We start from the raw sequence: 13,919 nt of genomic DNA, 5'->3' as shown, positions 1-13,919 counted from the left end.
TGGCACAGGAAGAAGAGGAATATATTTCAGGAAAGTATAATCTCCCTCCTTTCTAGTACAATCAATGTAAGACTGTCTTCTATTGCGTTTACTCACAAATTCCTGCTAACCTAAATGTACCTCAAAAGGATGTCATTTAATGCTAATGGAATATAAAATGAGGTGTGATTGTTTATTTACTTTGTTTTGGTTTGATTGTTGTGGTTTGGACACTTAGTACCAAAACATGATCATGTGGGTCAGACTTCTGACTGGATTGGTGGACACATTTATGCTTTAGTTCTTTATAATACAGATACAGTCTCTGGAATTTTGTTTTATTGTTTTATCTTATTTCTAACCATCTGTGAGATTAAATATAGGTTCCATATATGCTAGCCAAGTGCTCTGTCAGTAAACTGGATATAAAGGCCTCTTTATCTTGATATAGAGTCTCATTAAATATCTCGGGCTAGGTGTAAATTTGTAATCTCACTACAGCTGGGTTCTAGGTAGCTGTAATTACATGCTTACTAACTTGGCTACTCTTTTTATTGGGCAAATAGATAAATACATAAATAATAAATAAATAAGTAATCGAGTGAGCCAATTTGAGTCTGGTTCTAAGTCTTTATGTTTCTCAACACATCTGGCATCTTGTGTTATAGCGATGTACTTTAATCATGTTTACCTCTTAATTATGCTTTTGCATACAGGACACTATTATCATTATTATATATGAAAACAAGGCACAGCTTAACTCTCAACACCATTGCTGTTAGAGAATGCTTCAAAAGAAGCCAAGAGATGTCCACATTTTGAACCAAGATCATCTTAAGTGAAGTTCATAAATTTTCTCATAAATAATGTTTATACTTTTCAATAGAGTGCAAGACGTGAGGGCCCACCACAGAATACTTGGCCTGATGTGAGTATGTGGGTGAGAAAAGGAGGCAGTGAAAGGCTTATCAGGGTTCAGTCCTGCTGCACACAAAACTGGCAAAGCAATTGGGAAGCCTGCTGCACTACCCACCTATGGCAAGTGTCCTCCAGACAGGACTCAGAAAACAAAACAGTGCAGTCTGCCTGACTGGGGACCTGCAATGCTTCAGATGGCAGTTTAAACCTGAATTTTCCATTCATTTCCTTTTCCAAGAAAGGAGAACATTGTTTACCTCAGGCTGGCCTTGAAAGTGGGGCAATCCTTCCTTCCGAGACTCCCTAGTTATGGTATTATAATAGTGAGAGCCACCATACCCTCGGAATTTTCTATCAAGACCATGTGTGTATATTTGATTAGTAATTCTGTAGTTGCTTCTGATTCTTAAGCCAGAATCCTGCACCTTTCATCTCCAGCCCGTCCTTGCCATTTCTGTGTCACCACTTAAAAGAAGTCACATGTGTGCTATAAACCCAATCTCAGCTCACATGAAAGGAAATGAAAGTTGCAAATTAATGATGGTGAGTGATAATTTACACTTCTTACAAATTACAAATAAATGTACACAGATGGCAGTCAACCATTCAGAGAAATGCAATTTTTTCCTGGTGATTTGCATTAAAATATTTTGAAAATTTGCTTCTGATCTACTTTTCTGAAGAAAGCAACAACATTTGGAGTTAATATGTTAGACTTAGTTGTTTCTCTCCCTTTGGACTGTTATGGATAACAGTGTTGCTTTTGGTAAGGTGAAGATATTTTTTTTTCTATTCTTTTTTTTCAGAGCTGGGGATCGAACTCAGGGCCTTGCGCTTGCTAGGCAAGTGCTCTACCACTGAGCCAAATCCCCAACCCCAAGGTGAAGATATTTTATACCATATTAATCTTTCTTTTTGCTGCTCTTTCTGAATTTTTTGCAACAGGTTTTCACATAGTGCAGATTACCCTCAGATTCACTACACTGCAGAAGCTAGCCTTGAGTGCCTGATTTCCTCCCTCCATTTTCAAATTTTGAGTTTCACACTACCACTACTATCCCTTCTTTACCATAATAATGTTTACAGAGAGTATTAGCTTCATAGTAGAAGTAACCTACTAATGCTATTGATTCAACAAAAAGGAATATAAAAATTTACTACACTATTACTATTCAATTTGAGGAGGTAATTTTAAAGTTTCACACTTACATTGGCATCTTTCCCAGCTAGTTTGCATAGTTCCACTCGTTCCTTTGCAGCAGGCCAATAAATCTGCAAAACATTTAAAGGTGAATAAGAATATAGGCATATTTAAAACATCCAATTCTAACTAGAAACGAGAATGAATGGTACGGAAGAGTAGACATAGACCATGGCTTTGGAATCCAGACATAAATATTTCTCAAAACCTCCCTGAAAACCTTCTAAATGAAAACTGTAAAGAGCCATCCATTTTTATTAACTTTCTTGATTTTTACCACATACAACAACAAATATGTGTGGCCTTCAGAGGGCCACACAGTCTTATGTGATGTCAGCAGAACCTCATGTTAGCATTTGTTCCATTCTTCATGAGTTTCTGGGTTTGTCCAGGCGGCAGGGCATGGTAAACGTGTAGTGAGACAGTTGAAACAGGTCTTTGTCACTCACACAGAGTGCAAAGACTAAGCCAAGGACTAAGTCAGGGTTTTCACCATGTTTCACATACATGAAGCTCAGACAAATATGACAAGTACCTAAATATTTTAGAAACATAGCTTACTTAAATATCAGAAACGTAGCCGTGCTTCCTTTCTTCATTTTCATATCAGAAAGCTTTGTCGCATTGCCATTAAATAAAACTTACAAGCACAAAATGAGCTCATGATCATCTGAACCAAATTTGGTGTCACTGTGTCTGAAAATCTTAGCCATTATGCACCAAATGTAGTTTGGGCAAAGGGCTGAGGTGCAGGAGACCCTCCATTTTTGTCTTTGTTGGGCTGCTCTTAACTATGTTTTAGAAAATATTTTATGTTGTTACTTTTTATCTGTTTTTTCCCCTTTTGAAAACAGATTCTTAGTATTCTGTCAGGACAGGTTTGCAATACAAGATGCAAAGAGCTATGATAATCCATTGTAATTTATAGCAGACATTCTTTGTTGGCAATGGCAAGAAAGAACAGGCAGGAATGCATTCGCCGTGGGTGCAGGATAACATCTGTCCCACTCGTGTCCAAAGACTTTTATTAGGTTTCAAACTGATATCTCCAGAAAATATTTTAATAGCTGAAGGAAAAAATACGTACTTTATGGCTTAATGGTGAAAGAATCTGTTTAAATCTGAAATATGTGGAATATTTAGAGGTTATCAGTGTTTTATAATGTGATCTTCACAGTGAGATATTGAAGATAATATCTCTGAGTCAAGAAAAATAGAAGAGGCCATCCATACCCTTCCCTTAATGGACATATGCAATCATGTTATAGAAATTTCAAAGCAAAGTAAGTCTTTTGTGTTTAGAGACCGTTTATGTACCCTACAAAGGAATGCAATATGGAGCACAATGGCCTGCCAACTATGTGCTCAGGTGATAAGCTTACCCCGATGAAGGAGTCACAACAAGGGTCTAGCACTGCCACTTACTCAGAAATGCTTTAAGATTATCCCATTTTCCTTTAATATAACTTTAGCCAATAGCCAGAAGCCAAATAAATATCAGTGAATGACAGCCATAAAAAGAAATATGGAAGAAGCTTAGTGATATATTATTCTGTAAACAGAGGCTCCAAATTATACAGTCATGACTCTGACAATAAAATATAAACAAGTAGCCTGAAATCTAAACAGTTTGATTTCTAAGTGGAAAAAAAAAGTTATTCAAGTCAGGAATGTTGCTACATGCTATAATCTCGACACCAAAGAAGTCCATGTAAGAGGGCAGTGAGTTTGAGACCAGCCTGGGCTTTGCAAAACACTGTTTCCAAATATCATTTAGAGAAAAGAGAATGAAGGTGAGAAAGGGAAATAGAAGATAAGGAGAAGGAAGAAAAAAAAGAGAGGGAGGGAGAGGTGGAAAGAGAGAGGAAGTATAGGAGGGTAGTGGAAAAAGAGAAAGAGGGAAGATAGGAAGGAGAGAAGAGAGAAAAATATAAATGGATAGATAGCTGATAGTTAAGATAGATAGAGAGAAAGATAGATAGTTAAATAGATACTTTATTAAAGATAAACATTAGAAGAGATATGTGGGGTTTTCTAAATTGTGGGGATGATAAGCTGTTTTCCTGTTTTTAATTGCACTATTTAAAAGAAGTATGCAGTATCTCAATGAGAATAGACACAAAGTACAACGTGAGAAGAGATAGGAGATAGACTATCAAAACAAATGAATTAGGACATTCTAATTACATGAATAAGTTGTTAAAAAATAAAACACTGGAGATAGCAAGCAATTTTATACCCTTATTTAAATTCCTTTTTGTTTTATTCATTAGTAGAAAAACACTGTACTAAACATTTTTCTCTCCTTTAAAATATCTTAAAATTTTAAAGCATTTGTTTTACCTTAGTGTTAACGAACTCAGATTATGAACTTTTTTAGTCATTGCAGTTTCATTACCAACTTCTCTGTATTACAGTTGTATTAACTATATCTACCTTGCTATGCAATATTTGCTTAAACTTCTTCTTATAACCAAGCAAAAATGGCCTAGCCAGCATGGTGTTTTACACCTTTAACTCCAGCTCTTAGGAGGCATAGGGAGCCTGATATTTGTGAATTAAAGACTATATGGAGGTCTATGTAGTGAGCTCCAGCCTGGTCATGACAATATGAGAAGACATTGTTAAAACAAACAAACAAGCAAACAAACAAAACAAAAGCAGGAAATGTTATATGATTACTGGGACTAATACCTAAAAGAATACATGGACATTGGACTCTGAAAAGCATTGAATATCAAAGATCAAACCCTGGGTCCTGCTAAGACTGAAAACAAATGGGGGGACAATGGGGGAGACCCCATAAAGGGGGGGGGGAAATGTTATATAAACGTAACAATAAATGTAAATAAGAAATACTTTAAAAAAAATAAATAAATAAAAAGATAATAGTCATTTTTCAAAGGTCAACATATTATGGAGCTAATAGAATTATATACCCATGATCTGATTTTATAATTCCTGACTCTTATTTGGTGATTAGTTTAGACTGATATTTCTTTCAGTCATTTCAATAAATCAAAGTGTACTTATTTTCATTTCAGTAATATTTAGATTTATTGATATTTAGGAAGAAATGATTACGAATATTCATAGCTTTTCAGCATGTTATGATATTAATATTGTAGTAGAAAGAAAGGCAAATATATACGTTTAATATTTACATGAGTTCCAAAGAGCACAAAGATCATATGGAATTCTATTTTTTCTTATCCAACCAGTAAATGAAATGACTGAGTTTGTAAAGCTTGAATTAAAGTACACCTTTAAAGTGAATTAAAAATATTGTTAGGTCTAAAACTAAAAAATTATTCAAAGGATGACAAAATGCTAAAACACCCTGCTTAGTCTCTGTGTGCTCTTAATGAAAGTTAAAATGCTTCTGTGGAATAGTTGCTGTTTGGTTTGTACATTGGATGCACATGTGTGAAGGCCCTGTTTATGTCAGTCAAAGTACTGTCATGATTAAAGTGATCATATTTACTCAGGAAGTCAGTCTTCAAACCTAATTACTCCATTTGCATGGGAGACAAAAGGTGAGAAGAAAGCATTCGAAAGAAGCCACTAAACCAAGGGAGAATCCTGTGGTTGGTTGGTGTTGTTGTTCTTATGGGGTTGCAAGCCTCTTCAGCTCCTTCAATCCTTTCTCTAACTCTTCCAAAGGGGACCCTGTTCTCAGTTCAATGGTTGGCTGCTAACATTCATCTCTGTATTTGGCATGCTCTGGCTGAGCTTCTCAGGAGACAGCTATCTCAGGCTCCTGTCGGCATGCACACTTGGCATCAGCAATATTGTCTGGGTTTGGTGGCTGTATGTATACAGGCTGGATCCCCAGGTGGGGCAGGCCCTGAATGGCCGTTCATTCAGTCTCTGCTTCAAACTTTGTCTCCATATCCCCTCCTATGAACATTTTTGTTCCCCCTTTTAAGAAGTACTAAAGCATCCTCACTTTGGTTGTCCTCATTCTTGAACTTCATGTGGTCTGTGGATTGATTGTATCTTGGGTAATCTGAGCTTTTGGGCTAACATCTTATCAGTGAGTGCATACCATATGTACTTTTTTGTGATTGGGTTAACTCACTCAGGATGAGATCTGTCTTTCTTAATCCATTCTTTGAGTGATTGTTTCAAATAGGTGTTCCTGATAGTCTCATATCTAATACCCTGTTTTGGTCTTGAACAATTTAATAGTTTTACTTTGTTTGTTAAATACCAATAAAGCAATAATTGCCTTTTTTGTTTTTTTTGGCTTCTGCAATAGAGATAAATCTCTAAAACCTGTTTTAATACCCTTATTACACATTTTTGGTGAGTACATATGAACCATACAATTATAAATCGAGTTGTTTCATCTTAGTTGGTGGGGCAATAAAGCTAATTACAACTTATAAAGAATTGTTTTCTGACCTGCAGGTATATGTCATGCAAGTCCTGCTAATTTGTTGAATCACACAAACCATTTTTATATAAAACCTCTGATCTTTGCTAATGTAACAGTGTTTCAGCACACATGTTCTATCCTTCATTCACCTTCTGACTGACATTTAGGATTTGACACAATAGATGGTATTTGTAGAATGGCATGAAGATTCTAACAATTCTACAGAGAAAAAGATTTTTTTTAAAAGAATTAGTCTAGTTTTCAAAAAAAAAAAAGAGGATCTATTGAGATTATGAATTGGCTTATTCTAGGAAAATGATGTCAATAACTTTGGTTTCACAGAATTATTTTAACAAAGATACAAATTACAAATAAATGTATGAGGAACTTGATTGTCTTTTGTACTCTAAATATTCTTAGAAGAAATAATTGCATTATGGCAATATTTCAGAGATGTATCTTTACTGTGGTTTAAAGTGAGATTTTTCTTTATTCATCTTGTAGCTATTAGGATCTAACGTTTATATTTTTAAAATTACGTAAGCCAAACTGGCATTTAGCAAAGGGGCATTTGTAACTCCTGCTCCTTCTGCTCCTGACTCATACATGCTGGGATTTAAGTTCTGTGTTACCACACCTGTTTTGTGTGAGTGGTAATTAGTAAATAATTTAAAGAACAGAAATAATCTTAATCTAATCTATATGAAAACAAAATAACACAAAAGTACTTCCATATATACTCTAATAGTGCACACTAAACAAGCCCATTTACATAGTAATAGCAAAATATGCTTAATAATTTTGCATCTGAATAATTATTTGAAGTGACATTTAATGCATAAATGCATACACACACATAAACTAGGACTTTAATATCTATACTTTTTATTCTAAGTGTGTGTGTGTGTGTGCCTCTGTGTGTGTGTGTCTTTTGTGTGTGTGTGTGTGTGTGCGTGTGTGTGTCTGTGTGTGTGTGTGTGTTTGCAAATATCATGAAACCATTGGTTCTATCTCCAGTCCTGCATGAAACCTGTCATGGTAGTGCATACATGTATCTCAGCTTTCATGTTATAGAGGAAGCAACACAAAAATACATAGAATTTGAGTCCAAAGACAAGAGAGAGAGAGAGAGAGAGAGAGAATAATATTATACATTTTATACAGTGAGAATCTTAGATAAAATAAATACTTCAGTGAATATATAAAGTTTTTATATTTTAATGGAGTTATGTTATCTATAAAATTCAGTTCTCTTATCATTTAGTGTTGAGGTTTTGTCTTTTACTATGTATTGTATTGCTGATTGGGGGCAGGGGGCATGACCTGGTTGCCATAGAGACAAGAGAGTCTGCAGGTAGACCCAATTGTCACTATATAACCTTGTCTTCAAGATATTTCTGATTGGTGAATAAAAATGCAGATATCCAATAGCTGGGCAGAAGAGACAATGGGAGGGGTTACAGTTCATGCACTTTGGGGTAGGAGGAAAATAAGGAGCAGAAGAAGAAGGTGTGGAGAAAGGGAAAGACTCCATGGCTTAGGAGTCAAGAAAACCTGGCCTGAGGGCTGGTAAGTTGGACTTAGAGCAGCTCAGATGGGACATAGTAAGTAAAATCTTGACATTATCTATAGGAAAGCAAATTCTAATAGCATAGATATCTGCCCATCTCTTGTGCTGTTTAAGGCTTATTGTAAATAGCAAAAGTTGAGCGTCTTTAATCTAGGGACTAAATGATCAAAGACAGGGTAGAAACTCCCAGAATTACATGAAATAATTTCTACAAAAATTAAACAATGTGAATGACTTTGAAACACTGGCTGGCCCCTGGTAATGTTCTTAGTAATAAAATATATTGTATAATTTCTTATATTTAGAATCTCTCATAAAACCATAGCATACTAACAGTTGCATTAAGCAGGCTAAAACAAAGCACACACACATCTGTGTTACAAATTGGTGGCTCTCATAGAAAGTCATTGACAGACATTTTCTGTCACTTAGCAAAGACTCATACAGGAACCACTGCTATGCTAAGCATCATTTCTGTATCTTGACTGTCCTGGAACCTTCCCACAGAGAAATAGTGTGACTTGAATTATGCACAAGCTATTTACAGCTACCATCCCTTCAATGGTCTTCAGAACTGTAGATTTCTTTTATATCACTGATTGCAAATGTATATATGACTCTTCTTTTAAAAATAAGGTAGAAAAAAATCAGAGATAGTTTATAGGACTTTAGATTTATCTGGATAATCATCTGAAGTGTAATGAGTGGTAGAGTCACCACTGAACAATTAGGATTTGGAAATCGGTTTAAACATGTGTGATAATTCTTATATAGTATTTGATAATGGAAAACTGACTAACAGAAGTAAATAAACTTACAAAGTTTCTTGACTTTTGGAATTCAACATTTTAAATCAAAAGATAAATGAGTACCCATATTCTATAACAATCTGACTTAGCCATCTTAAGTTACTATACCAACATAGCCTTTACAATATTTCATAATTTATAATTTTCATTGTGCTTTATGATATCTAAAAGATTAAACATTGATATTTAAAATATTTCTATAGTTTTAATTTTACATTTATATAATATAGATTACCAATATGAATAAAGATCAATTTTTATTAAATTAAAATTATCATCAGTACCTCCATAAAATTATGTTTAAAAGAAATCTAATAATTACTTCACTTCATGAATCAGAAATATGACCTATGCTCCAGTTGTATAAATATGATTTTAAAAATATTTTTGGGGAAGTGGTTGTATTTCTGACTCTTTTGCCTGCTCTCGTGACTCTTTTCCTCCTACTGGGTTGCCTTGTCCAGCCTTGATATGACAGCTTTCACCTTGTCTTACTCTATGTTGTTTCATCCTGTCTGACTTTTGTCTCTTAGAAAGCTGCTCTTTTCTGAAGAGAAAACAGAGGGGAAGTAGATCTATAGGAGAAGAGAATGAGGGGGATCTAGGAGGATTGGAGAGAGGATAAACTGGTTGGAATATTAAAAGAAAAATCCTACTAATCATGATCATGGACCATATTTACATGTTCTGGAATCGTCCATTTCTTTCTTCAATATCTTAAAGGTTTTTTTTTTTTAATAATAAAAGTCTTTCAGTTGCTTGGTTAATGTCACCTCAAGATATTTTATATTCTTGAGGGTATTGTGAAGGTGTTGTTTACTTGATTCTTTTTTACTCTGTCATTTATAAGTAGGAAAGTTTTTGGGTTTTGTGAGTTAATTTTGTATCCAGGAACATCAATGAAAGTGCTTCTCAGCTGTAGGAGTTTCCCAGTGGAATATTTATGGTCACTTACGCATATTATCAGTCATCTAGAAATAAATATACTTTAACTTCTTTCCAAATTCTTTTTGAAATCAAAGCAAATTTAAAATAGTAGTTTTAGTTTTGACTTTTGGAGCATTTTTCTTCATTTTGTACAAATGTAATCAAGAAACTTACAAATAAAATATTATAAGGTCCCTATAATTATTGTTTTATTCATAAATTAGGAGATTAATTAGTATTCTTTATTTACAACTCATATAATTCATTTACAGGCATCATTTATTAAGGTGAAAATGTCACTCAATTTATTTTTAAGTAGTTAATGTTTGGGAAATTATGGAAACATTAAAGTAGTGATAAGTCCTTATGACAACATCCGAAGGAAGTCCTAATTATATCTGCTCCTTGTTTAATCTTTCAAAGGCAGTTTAATTGACTCAAGTTAGCAAGGACAAGGTTTGTCAATGCCCTTTGGCCTACTTTAGAGATGCCAAAAGACTGAAGAGGACACCAAAGAGGAAGCTACGATGTGTTCATAAAACATAATTAGAGACAAAAATCCAGAACCTCAGAGACACCAGATATCTCTATCAAAGGTCAGGAGGCAACTTTTTCTTCCTCAATTATTTTCTTCTATAATAAGATGCACTGGGAGTCTAACCCATTTAGCCTCTATGATACCTGCAGCATCCAGAAGAGTAGAAGGATAGAGTAGTAGTTCACCAGAAATATATATTGAAAGGAGAGGAACACTAGTAAATTAAAATAAATTACAAAAATATACTAATGGCTTGATATTGTTCCACTTATGACCCAATCACTCTTGTCCATACATCTTTAAGAAACTGTAAAGAGTACTGTTTGTATCTTTCATTTCCTTCCTTTTAGTTTCTAAAATTTTAATAATCTTCACTAAAACCTTTTTCATTAAGATTATTTCAATTAATATAATATCAATTAATATTTTTAATAATCTTTATTTTAAAATATTTTAAATAAATAAAAACCATCGTACATCGAAGTCAACCAGAGTCAACTTTCTTTCAACTGGTAAGCAATGAGAACAGCCCTTGAGAACGGAAGCTCTTTACCTTCACATTAGATCAGACATTTTCAGTAGTGAATATACTTTAAGCACCTGTCTGTCACTAAAATCAAAATATCAATGACTTTGGAGCAGGTGATGTCATGAGTGAATGTGCATTTGTGACATGATTAGTGTCCAAGGACTGTAAAGTGTCAGACCTATAGAACGACAAGGCCTTTCCTTGATCAGATTTTTAATTTGGACATTGCATGTAGAAAATACCATCCATCCACAGCTTCATGCTCACGTAAGCCTGAGACTGCTCCATCCACAGAGACAACCACTGAGATTAGCTACCCTGCTAGATTGTTCAGCTGTATATAATAAATGGACGAAGTTTCCAGGCTGCTGCTGCATCTCTGTCAGAACACACAGCCCACCCAACCCCCAGTTTGTATGTAGGCACGTCTATAGATTCTTTAGTTCCTGTCATCCTAGTCAGTTCAATCCAAAGGCTGTGAGTCTATTATCTGCATTCAATCCTTGATCATCCCTTTATCCTAGGCCTTTCTTGTTCACTTTCTTTGAGCCATACTATGATACTCCAATACTTTCTTAGGCAGTCTGTGACTTACTGGAGTTTGGTGACTAGTGATGACCAGTGCAATGGGCGTTGCTTTTCCCTACCCTCCTTGTGACCTGCAGTGTACACGTAACTGAGAAGTCAAAAAAATTTTTTTGGAAGGTTCCCTTAGACTTGAAAGCTCAAGCATTTTGGCCAAAGATTTGGCGGGAGCCTGAGTAGTCTGTCACCAGCCTGACAGTCCATTACAGTGACCAGATGGAACCTTCACTGAACTGAGCAGCCAGTATGTTCATGAACAGGGCAATTGTGTTGCAGCTCTGATTACAGGACAGCATGTGCACAGTAGGCATCGGAGAAAGATTAAACAGCATGAAACTGATTAGGGTGCCTCATATAAAAACTTCATTTATTATGGTATCTGCTTGGTTCCAAGGATTTAAATTCTCCTGATGTTATGTATTAATTGTTTTTTTTAACGCATTTTTGTTTCATCAGTAGAAACCTTACATGAAGAAAATATTTACTCCAATTCTCTTCTCTATAAACAAGAGCTTCACAGAATGAAGCATTGTGTGCAGTTTTGCCTGGCCACAGAGTTAATAGGATTTCAGTCAGAGGCCATTATTTATAAAGGGATTTCTGATTGCACTCAGCATAAAACAAATGGGGCAGTTCACATCTAGAATTTAGTTGTAGACTTCCCACGGAAAGGGAAATAGCAAAGGCCTTTCCATGTTAGCAAAGAAGAGTGCTTAAGCACTCCAACAATGTACTGGATTGACAGTTGCAGACTCAGTTATTTCATATGTGCTAAAATAGATTAGATATAGTTTGATGAGCTTCAAATACATCAAGTGCGCTTGTAATCACTCTGTTTTGATAGTGCAAACTAGAAAAAAGTTACATTGATATTGGGATATGGACGTGAAATTCCTTGCATTGATAACTTTGAATCATTTTATAGTCTAATTAATACGCTAGATTTTCTTAGTGTTTAGAGGTTTTGCCTTAATTAATTTATATTTAACTTTAATCCATTTATTCCTTCTGAAGGATTCTGGTTTTCTTTGTTTGTTGTTCACTAGCTATAAAGATCGAGTTCTTGAATAATTTCCATGCTTTATGCAAAGTAAATCATCTCAGGTTGTTTAATGAAAAGAAGTTCTGTTAGGAAGGGTTAACATTTTTATGTTGTTTTGATGCATTGCCATCAAAATCACAGAAAAGCTTGTTTTAAAATCTAGAACATATTTATTATTTTTGTCACATTAAATAATTTTAGTCACAAAGGGGAAAAAGTAATTTTATCTAAAAAATAACTTTAAGATGCTTTACAAAGAAAAATTAAGCGCTATACTAAGAGTTTTTCTTTAATCCTGTAAGTGGAGATTTAAGCCTTTTTTTTTTTTTGGCATTCAGTTACCAAGATTCCCCCTTTTACTTAAAAAGGTGTATGTGTGTGTGTGTGTGTGTGTGTGTGTGTGTCTGTGTCTGTGTGATTATTTAGTTGAAGCTGATCTGGTTCACCCAGAATCCTGATCCTTATTCCACTTCCCAACTTTCTTAGTGATAGAATTTTAACCTGCCGAAAAACATCTTCTCCTTCTTCCTCTTCCTCTTCCTCTTCCTCTTCCTCTTCTCCTTCTCCTTCTCCTTCTCCTCTCCTCCTCTCCTCCTCCTCTTCTTCCTCCTCATCCTCTCCTTCTCCTCTTCCTCCTCTCCCCTCCTTTTACTTCTATCCTCCTGTTCCTCTTCCTCCTCCTCTTCCTTTTTCTTTTCTTCTCCTTCTTTTTTTTGTTTTTTTTTTTTTAAATTTATACTTTATCTTAGCTAAAAGGGCCAAGGGATAATTGGCTCTTAGATTACTACTGTATTCATTCACTGAAAATTTTACATAGGTTTAATTTTAAAACCTTGGTTTCAAGAGAAAAAAATTAAATGAACTGGATAAAGGGACAAAGATGATTAGGCATTATTTCAAAATAAAAGCAACCTGTAGTTTAATTCTGGAGATTGTTTAAAATGGTTCAATGAATGTAGTATATTCTTTTTAGAGAAAATTTTCAATTATAGTTTTGTTGTAATAAAACAAAAATAATACTGAGAAACAAGATACAATACAAAAATGTGTTTGGTGGATTTTATTAATATCTCAGAGGGTAATAGCAAGGCTATTAGTATTTTCTTACCCACAGGATTCCAATGGGTACACTTTATGAATGATGGGAAGTAACTCTTCCATGACAGTTTTGGAGTTAGAGCAGCATTCTTTTGAGATTTTTATTGATGGGTTAGATGATATAATTAAATGATCAAAGGAAAATTTAACTGAGACAAAATTTGAAGTGAAGTGTATCTCAAAGATGCAAAAATCTTCAAGTTTGATAAGAAAGATTCATTTAGATTATTATTGCTTCCATGTCCAACAATAACATATATGGAAATTGGAGATCCACTTTTGCTGTTTCCCCTGGAGAAATTTGCTTTTGTCTGAGCAAGCTCACTTTTGCTGCTACAAGGA

At 34.7% G+C, this 13,919-nt stretch overlaps 1 protein-coding gene across 1 annotated transcript in view; it reads right to left on the bottom strand.

The window, feature by feature from the left end:
* Sema3d (semaphorin 3D) overlaps positions 1–13,919 on the bottom strand; it is a 191,221-nt gene that overhangs the window by 84,962 nt on the left and 92,340 nt on the right. The window contains exon 4 of the mRNA XM_032907050.1: positions 2,107–2,169. Coding sequence (XP_032762941.1) covers positions 2,107–2,169 — 63 coding nt within the window. The remainder of the gene's footprint in view (positions 1–2,106; positions 2,170–13,919) is intronic.

This window comes from Rattus rattus, chromosome 6 (assembly GCF_011064425.1).
Source record: "Rattus rattus isolate New Zealand chromosome 6, Rrattus_CSIRO_v1, whole genome shotgun sequence".
In the NCBI taxonomy this organism is placed as follows: domain Eukaryota; kingdom Metazoa; phylum Chordata; class Mammalia; order Rodentia; family Muridae; genus Rattus; species Rattus rattus.
The sequence above is the reverse complement of the archived record's forward strand: the minus strand, read 5'-3'. Positions and strand labels throughout refer to the sequence as shown.